The sequence below is a fragment of the Astatotilapia calliptera genome, chromosome 9 (assembly GCF_900246225.1).
Source record: "Astatotilapia calliptera chromosome 9, fAstCal1.2, whole genome shotgun sequence".
Classification (NCBI taxonomy): domain Eukaryota; kingdom Metazoa; phylum Chordata; class Actinopteri; order Cichliformes; family Cichlidae; genus Astatotilapia; species Astatotilapia calliptera.
In genome coordinates, this window is record NC_039310.1 from 21,994,634 (window position 1) to 22,004,320 (window position 9,687).

At 40.2% G+C, this 9,687-nt stretch overlaps 1 protein-coding gene across 3 annotated transcripts; it reads left to right on the plus strand.

Moving 5' to 3' along the window:
- The first annotated feature begins 803 nt into the window (after positions 1–803).
- On the plus strand, positions 804–8,426 carry lztfl1 (leucine zipper transcription factor-like 1). 3 transcript variants are annotated; one of them, XM_026180847.1, is made up of 10 exons: positions 804–1,076; positions 1,395–1,519; positions 1,664–1,858; positions 5,362–5,419; positions 5,831–5,902; positions 6,016–6,081; positions 6,174–6,251; positions 6,546–6,722; positions 7,153–7,256; positions 7,436–8,426. In XM_026180847.1, exons 1-10 carry the CDS (start codon positions 1,074–1,076, stop codon positions 7,452–7,454), a joined length of 897 nt encoding a protein of 298 aa, XP_026036632.1. In that variant the 5' UTR covers positions 804–1,073; the 3' UTR covers positions 7,455–8,426. The 3 variants fall into 3 exon arrangements, with proteins under 3 accessions (XP_026036632.1, XP_026036633.1, XP_026036634.1); XM_026180848.1 differs by having other exon boundaries at positions 6,564–6,722; XM_026180849.1 differs by lacking the exon at positions 804–1,076 and adding an exon at positions 1,092–1,291.
- Positions 8,427–9,687: the final 1,261 nt, after the last annotated feature.

A 9,687-nucleotide genomic window follows, 5' to 3' on the forward strand; every position in this document is an offset into this window, starting at 1 on the left:
GGGAATGGCCTGGATCAGATTCAGACCCCTGCAATGAGGACTCTAAGCACACCGGTGCTCAATCAGGTGTGCTACAGTAGCGCTGTCAATTCAGTCTTATAATGAGTTTATGACTGACCATCAGTCACATTCAGTGCAAACCCATCTGCAACTAGAAAGGGTAGAAATGTGGATGCCAAAAAAATGGTGAAACTGAATAGTCATATGATCGCCAATAGTCATCCATTTAGAAAATCATCCTGATCGGGAGATGTTCGATATCTAAATACTGCTCTAGATTCAGTAGCACCAAAAATAAGAGCTGCATTATGTGTATGTGTGTCCAAGACAGACATTAAGACACAGTATACATGCATTAATTGAATGTAGACTGGGTATATATGTATATGGAACACACACCAAAACTCTGCTTCTCATGTGTTTATAGGCTTTCACAAATGGGCTAGTTCTTTAGTGGGGCTGAAATTTTGACTGGGATGAATCTTGTCAAAACACTGAACTGCGAAGCAGACAACTGAATGACTTGATTACCGACTACTTTTGAGGCAGTTAAAGGCAGATAGCGTGTTCTATGTTGAGATCGAATTAACGTAGAACAACAACAAGACTAAACAACTACCCTTAAATTAAAACCAGTTTAAAAAAAATCTTATAGTGAATATCACACACGTGTGTATATGAAATGTTGTTAAGATGAGGCAGTTAATGTTGTTTTGGGATTCACTTTTTGTTTCAAATCTTTACGTAGCGCCATTGAATGCACCTCTGGTAACCAAGGTGATGACGCTCTTTTCCGTTACCAAGGCATTCTCAATGCAAACACTAGCTGCTAGGAGGCTAGCAAATCTGCTTGATAGTCTTATAGCTGTCATATAACCTTTGTTTAGCCTCGTCGAATGTAATTATAAGAGATTTTCAACAACACTCGATTCCAGCATTTCACCGCTGGTTTTCAGTCTGCTCACTGAATGATCTAAATTATAGCCAGAAAAACCCATTTTTTCCCTCTTTTGGAGCAGCTCAGTCTTCAAGCTAGCTAACTTAGTTACGTTAACGTTAGCTGCACAGCCATCATGGTAAGTAGCTGAAATGATTTGCTGTACAGGCCACCTGTTCGCTTTTAGGAGTTTAGCATGCTAGACGCCTAGCCCTGTGCTCTAAAGCTGAATCAAAAGACGAGTGAACCGCTAATGTTAGCGAGCAACCCTTTATATACATAAATAGTACGCTGGATGTGCAAGCCCATGTGAAAAGGCCCTGCTGCATATTAGCAAGAGAAAATCCTCTTCAAGTTAGCTAATTATCTGCTTGTTTATGTACACCTTATTTGTGTTCATTTTTTATTCTGTGTGCCGATCTTTGCTTAAAATCAAAATTCTCTTATCTTCGTGTAGGCTGAATTTGGATTTAATGAACACCATCAGAATGAAATCATCAATTATATGCGATTTGCACGTTCAAAGAGAGTTCTAAGGCTCAAAACTATCGACTCATGCTTCGAGGAGCTCAAAGATAGCAGGTGACTGGTCATTTCTTCTCTTTTCTCACGTTACTTCCGTTCAGTTGTCTATATAAAGTAGATATGCAGGGAAAATGAAATTAGAAGTGCTTTTCGGTTCAGATGTACCTGAAACATTTCCAATTTACGTGCATTTTTGTGAAGGCTTGTGGAGGAAACCTTCACAGTGGACGAGGTGAAGGAGATGCTGGACGAGCTGCAGGCGGTGGTGCGTGGGGAGGTGGAGATGGAGCTCATCAACACAGCCCACACCAATGTGCTGCTGCTTAGGCAGCTTTTCTCCCAGGCGGAAAAGTTTTACCTACGACTACAGAGTGATATCTCGGAGCTGGAAAACAGGTGGTCTATCTAGAAATTGCTTATCAGATATATATAGACAAACGGACATACAGTGCTGTGAGAAAATATTTGCCCCCCTTCCTGATTTTTTTTTATATGTTTCAGATCATCAAACAAATTGTAATACTAGACAAAGATAACCTGGATAATTACAAAATGTACTGCAGGTCTTACTTGCCTCAGTTAGGGTCAGTGTTCATTACTAAACAATAAGAAAGATGCTGGGCAAAAATGGCATCCATGGGAGAGTTCCGAGGTGAAAACCACTGCTGCCCCCCCCCCCCCCCCCCCCCCAAAACAAAAAAAAAACACAAAGGCTTTGTCCTACATTTACCAAAATCATCTTGATGATTTATGACAACATTCTGTGGACTGATTAGACAAAAACTGAACTTTTTGGCAGGTTTGAGTGCCGTTATGTGTGGCATAAAAGTAACACAGCATTTCATAAAAAGAGCATCATACCTGTGCAAACAGTCAAAAATGTTAGTGGTGGTGGTCTGTAGCTGCTTTGCTGCTTCAGGACCTGCATGACTTGCTGTAATTGATGGAATTCTGTCGTCTACCAGAAAATCCTCAAGAAGAATATCTGGCCGTCAGTTCATGCCCTGAACCTTAAGCACATTTAAGTTATGCGACAGGACAGTGATCCCAAACACCATGACTTGGATTGGCCAAGTCAGCGTTTGGACTTAAATCAAACTGAAATGCTTTTGCATGACTTTAAACACGTCATCCATGCTGGTAAACTCTCCAGTTTGGATGAACTAAAGTAATTCTGCAAAGAACAGTGGGCCAAAATTTGTTACACTGAAGCTGAAAGAGCCTCCTACTTGAAGTCAAAGGAGCTTGCAAAGAAAAGTGTCTGGACTTCTTTAAGTTACTTGAAGACGTTTCACCTCTCATCCGAGAAGCTGCTTCAGTTCTACGGTCAAATGGTGGAGAGTCCCAGATATAAACCTACTTGAAAGCACTCTTCTGTCTGACCACTAGGTTGTGCAGGGGATGTGAAATGTTATTCATTATTCTGAGGTCTTTGTTCAACACCCTCCTCTCATACACTAACTGTGGGGGCAGCAGAGTAGCTCACAGTGCCAACCTTCCTGATCATGGCATTTTTTTTAGGCATCAATGGAAAGATGCCTAAAAAAGATGTCTTTAAAAAAAAAAGGAAGAATAGTCTTTGTGACATTTTTAATGTCTACATTTTTATTATGTTTATTGTGGGATTATTTATCATTGCGTGCTGAATGGTTGGCTTATCTGAACAAGCCTCTCAGCAGTTAGGCCTTTTTACATAGACAGGAGGTAGTTAAAATGATGTGATAGGGGTCATGTCACAGCAATGTAAAAAGTAAGCTTCATGTTAAAGAGAAAGGTTCCACCACACTGTATCATAGACCACTTCCTCTGCAGTGCTGCTCAGATTTAGATTGTGTACATGTTACATGCCAGGTAAAAAGGTCACTGCCAGCCCTCGCTGTCAGTTTAACCCTTTTTTTCCATTACGCTTGTTTCTCACTTTTTTTTTTTTTTTGCAGGGATGTTCAGTTAGCCTGAAAACCACAACATGCACACGCACTATGCAGTGTGGGTAAACTGAGCTGTGAATTTAGATAAGCCTTAGCATTAAAAGTAATATTAAAAAGCATAATGGAAACGTGCAACCTCAGAAAAGTGCATGACCTTTTTTTTATAATTTGCAGAGGAGACCGTTAGGCCTTTTAACATTTGAACATTTTTTCAAGGCTATTTCTGGATATGTTTAGTATCAGAAACAAATACAGATATATTTGTAGTGTGTTTTTTTTTTAAACTGTGAAACTATTTGCAAAAGATTTGAATTACTTAAGTCTGCTACTTTAATTTCACAAAAATTACAACGCTAATATTTATTGACAGTAATAACCATTAGCAAGTGGCACAAAGCCATTTGCTTACAATAACATATGTATTAATTAAACCTGAAAGATAATTCTTGTGTTCTTCTTTAACAAGTGTGCCAGATGTTCTTCAGAGAATGTTTTTTTTTCATATTACAAGCCCAAACATGGAGAAATGAGGGCGTGCACATGTGATACCAGAAACAAAGCTACATCACATGTGAACCGTTGTCAGAATATTGCACTCTTTGGCACAAAGGTATCAGGGCTTTCTGGCTCAAGTATGCCTATATCTCAGAGCAACAGAATTGGGTATATGAAGGGTGCACAATGGTATGGAGCCGCGGGGCTCCGTAACTTTTGTCTTGTTGCATGTGCATGATGTCCTCTTGTGGGACCTCTCTTGACCGCAGGAAACGCTCTAAATCCTCCTCCATGTCTGCTCTCGAGGGAGATCCCGAGTTACTTTTGTGAGATACCACAAATGTAACTCGGGATCTCGCAAAGCCTTTTGCGAATCTTGCAAAAGTTCATTTTCATTTTTTTTTGTCCAATGTCCCTTGCGAGCCTCCGTAGAGGCCCCAACCCTCACCCATCATCCCTCACTCCATCCCTCTCCAAAAAATAAAAAACAAACAAACAAAAAGTTCAGATAGCAAAAACTGACAGTGCCACAGGTTGTAGGCTTCACTTCTGAAATGAGCAAGCTTTTGATTTAAAATTCAAATTTCATGGTCACGCTTAAGCCCAAACCGCACGTCGACCGGTCCTTTTTTTCACGAGTGAGGATATGAAGGCAACTTTTTTTCTTTATCTCAGTCAGATAACATCAGCTTGCTGTCCAAATGTCCTACTTACGATGACCTAATGACCCAGACCCAGGGTCCAGGTTGCTCAGTGCAGCGCCCCATGGCTCATACACAAGTATAAACGCACCGCCTGTTTTCTGTGACACTCTGATGAACTTCATAAATGAATGTGACCTCTTCTCACCTTTCACCTTGTTAACACACTGTGTGTGTTCTTTGGAAAAGTAGTTTTGTAATATGCGAACAGTGGGTGGATGAATAACCTCCAAAGCCTTTTTTTCACAGGGCTCAGCTGTACGTGACTTATACGGTGTCTAAAGCTAGGAATACGCCCCATATCACAGGCTACGTGTCTTCATCTGCTATTTAAAACCACATTACAGCTTTTCAGAAGCCTGATCTGCTCACCACAAGCGTGCATCTTAAAACATGAGTGCTAAACTGCCACCAAGAGATAGGGTGTTAAGTTTCCCTGCCAAACATTTAGATGGTAGATCGCTGTAATGTTCAAAAACATAAACATCGACATTGTGGTGACAAGTTAGCTGATGTGAGGAGATCACACAGATTGTCATATCAGTGCACCCAGTGTAGCATCTAAGTGCTGTTTACAGTAACCCTACATTTGTCATAATAAATAAACTGTCATAATTTTTCTCTGCATGTAATATTTTTCATTTTCGGTCTTATTATGCAATATCATGTCTTCACTGTTGTTCAGCACTTTGTGACTGTTAGGTCTGTGAAAAGCACTATATAAATAAATGTTACTTCTATCGTCTAATGCTTTGTTATCGTCTGACCCGTACAGGGAGCTGTTGGAGCAAGTGGCTGAATTTGAGAAGACTGACTTTAAAACCACCGATAAGGTGAGCATAAGGTGCAGTTTTGGCACGTGTGAGAGCTTCAAACATTACCGCTGAGATATTCGTCATTGATCATGTGTCCCTAGCGTATTTGTACCCACAGTTAGTAACTAGAGAGGCGTGCAGCTGCTTCTGTGCATTTTAAATAGTTTTCTGTACCTGTCTATAGTAGCCTGGTGGTTACTTACTCACACATCACTGAGGTTGACAAGTGGTTTTATCACATACCGTTTTATGACAAACAAAATGAACTGCTCTTTCATGACTCTGACGAAATGATCACATTTATGGGAAAGTGAATGACTTGCCTAAATGGTGTTGATTTTTTTTTTTTTGTTTTGTTTTACAGTTACATACCAGTTAGATAAAGAACAATTGACCATCTAATCTTTGTTATTTAAAAATATCCCCCAGATAAACAAAGAAACAAGCAAACCCAAGTTGGCCCCTCTGAATGAAAGTGGAGTGTCTGAACTTCTCAACAAGGTAAAGAAATGTGGTACATTATATGGATTGCTTCCATAGATTCACTGGGATGTTGGATTGTCCGCATGTTTACATAGTAAACCACAGCTACTGTATCTTTAATACTTCTTCAGGAGATAGTGAGACTACAACAGGAAAATGACAAACTGAGAGCGAGGCTCCGGACTTTAGAATCCCAGGTACACAAATAACAATTTAAACAACGTGCTATCTTACTCCTGCTTGATAGCGATAGTTGTGTTGTTAATTCTCTTCCTGCTTGATTGTTTAGGCCATGAGTGCACTAGATGAGAAATCCAGGGCAGAGAGAGCTCTGAAAGACCTTCAGAGAGTGCAAGGGGAACAGCAGGTACGTTTCCAAAAGTGGCTTTCAGTCAGCAAGTGTCATCTTCTCACTTTTTCTTTTTTTTGGGTCTCGGTTTGCGTTCCATTTCGCTACTTTCGTTTGTTTAACTTTACAGTTTTTCGTTTTCATATAAATGTTTTCTGCCATTTGCTTTTATCTGCCAACTTGGACCTAAATGGTATGTATCCACATGGTCAAAGTGTGTATTTTGTCGTCGTTAGAAATAGATTTTTTTAGTCTTGATGTCACAACTCATTCAAAAAAAGGTGAGGTAACGGTGTTGCCATTCCCTTTAAGGTGGCTGCTCAATCCAAGGAAATCAACAGTCTAGAGGACACAGTGGCAGCTCTGAAAGAGGACTACGAAAGGTCTCTCAGCGCCAACGTGGCAACCCAGAAAGATTTGCAGGACAACCTGATCTCTTCCAAACATGAGCTTCTGCGAGTGCAAGAGCAGCTGGCCTTGGCAGAGAAAGTGAGCAACTTTGGTCTCTTCCAGGAATTGAAAGTAACGAGCAAACATATAGTTAACACCCACAAAATGTCAAGTGTTGTTGTTGCTGTTCTACCCAGTTATTATTGAAGTTGTGAGACAATGAGGGTGTCATGAAGTCTGCGAACATGACACGCAAAAGGCCTTTCTTGCTGTTTACGAATCTCTCCTTGCTCTTCATCAGCCAGTTCCTATTTTGCAAGTGGCACTGCGGAAGCAAACGTTTTTTCATGTTCACTTTCCTGTCATGAGTTTCTAAGCAAAAGGTCATGCAATTGAATGTTGTACTCGCCGCCTGATGCCATTGGGTCAGTTGGTCAGGTGCACTGAGCAATCTGTGCTGTTTTTCTCACGTTTGAATGTGTGTGTGTGTGCGTTTGTGTGTGTGTGTGTGTGTGTGTGTTGCGTGCAGGAGCTGGAGAAGAAGTTCCAGCAAACTGCGGCCTACCGCAACATGAAGGAGATTCTAACCAAGAAGAACGAGCAGATCAAAGAGATTAGGAAACGATTGCAGAGGTGAGTCTATGATTGTGAGATTATCCAAATCTAGTAGGTAAAAATGAATCAGCACCCTTGAAAATAAAATCATACGGCATCCCAGTGTAGTCATAATATATAATACTAATAAGCTAATTGTGAGATTTTCCTTCTCTTGTTCATGTTTGACTAATTTCAGATTTTGCTCTCTGTTTCAGATATGAGCCTAATGAGTGAGCTCCACCCCGGACAGCTGGTTTAACAGATGTTTGCGGGTATAAAGTGGGACCAAGATTTACGACTGTGGTTTGGATACGAAACCATCTGATCTTTTGCTGTAAGACAAGAGAGACAGAAAAAAAGCTCTTCCACAAGGAAACTGTTATTCACGCTTTGTCTGGCATTTTCACTAGTAATCGGCTTTAGTAAAGAGTAGGAGCTGGAAGCACACACACACACACACAAATGTAGTAGTGATGGCCGAGCTTTCTTTTTCCGTGTCTCAATTCAGAGCTCACTTACAGTAGCTAGCAGACTTCCCTCTGTGCTCTATGCAATTACCAACACGTCCCAGTTTGAAGAGGCCTTGTCTGTTTGCTGAATTTTACAGATACGTTTTTGTCTGCCGGAAGCTTTGCAGTCTTATTATTGTGTGATCATAGGTTAAAATATTTGGCATTCATGCATCAGGTGATTACTGATATCCTGCTGATTAGTCTTAATCTCAGCAGCCCCGTTTTCTAGTGAACTTGGCATCGCTTTTGAGTTACATGCAGTTTCAAGCAAATCCAAGCCACAGAAAAAAGTTTATTGATCTGTTGCGGTTCATCTGATTTGTTACCTAAGCATTTAATAGTATTTCACACCAAATACCTACAGTGTTTCTTTTTTTTGTTTTTTTTTCCCAATGCGTGAAAACCCGGAGCTTTTACTTTTCTGCTCTTGCCTATTAAATGACATGAATAATGATTTACAGTGATTTCCCTACTTCCCCTTCAAAATCGCATAGAATATTTTTGTGTGGAATCTCTATCCATGTACTTTTCGTATTGCTGTGGGCGATGGAGTGTAAGAGGAAAAAAATATATATTTACATGATGTTCATGAAGTAATGCTCTTGTAGAGTATGACACATCTACCCTATATTACACTAGATGTGTGTTTGTTTGTATTGTGCAAAGTATGGGGTAATAAAAGCTGGTACTAAAATATGTCGTCGGTTTTATGAAAGTATCTTCTTCACATTTAACTTCAGCTGATATCATACACTAAACAGACACTTTACTGCATGAACATGTTTCTAGTGCACTAGTAACCTGACCCTCGTTTTGCCTTCAGAACTGCATAATTCTTCATGGCACAGATTCAGCACGATACTGGAAACATTCCTCAGAGATTTTGGTTCATATACATGATGTGACTATCTGGTTCCACCACATCCCAAAGATGCTCTACTGGATTGAGGTCTGGTGACTGGAAACCATTTGAGCACAGTGAACTCAGTGTCACGCTCAATAAACCAGTTTAAGATCACTGGAGCTTTGTGGTACACTGATGTCTGTGGTCGTAAAAGGATTGACATGGTCAGCAACAATACTCAGGTAGGCTGTGGCATCTAAATGATGCTCAGTTAATATTAGGGAGCCCAAAGTGTGCCAATTCAATATCCCCCACACCATTACACCACCACCAGAAGCCTGAACCACTGATACAAGTAGGTCGGATCCATGCTTTCATGTTGTTTATACTAAATTATGACCCCACCATCCGAATATTGTAGAGGATCATCCTACCCGGCAACATTTTTCTGTTTTTCTGCTGTCCAATCTTGGTCGTGCTATGTCAATTACAGCCTTGGTGTTCTGTCATTTAACTAACAGGAATGCCAACTTTAGCCCATTTGCTTCGACGTTTGATGTGTGCTGCATTCAGAAATGCTCTTCTACATATTTTGTTATTTGAGTAACTTACCTTCCTTTCAGCTCAAAGCATCTGGGAATTTTTGTCTGACTGGGACTCACTGTATATTTTCTCTTTTTATTTTTTTTCCTTTGTTAACGGGAGTGGAAAAATCCCAGTAAATCAGCAGTTTCTGAAAATCAGATTTGATGATTAGAGATTCCCCTTAACAAACTGTTGAATAGGTCCACCTAACAACGTGGGAGTTGAGTGTGTTTGATTAAAAATACTCACCCTATTCATTTAAAACAAAAAAAAAGTCGATGTAGTGAATGCCATGCCACACACACGGCACGTTTGTGTAATCTGTACCAGGGGGCGCCACAATGCAGTAATACAAAAATACACATGCACAAATAAATGTATCTCATTATAACCTTGAAAAAACTCAGTTTGGGCAACAGGTGCTTGATGTCAGTGACTTTGCAGCCGGTTGTCACTGCACTGGTTACTCACAAGTACCTAAAATATTTTTTCTTTTCCCTTTTTTCAAGTTACAGATGCAATTGTG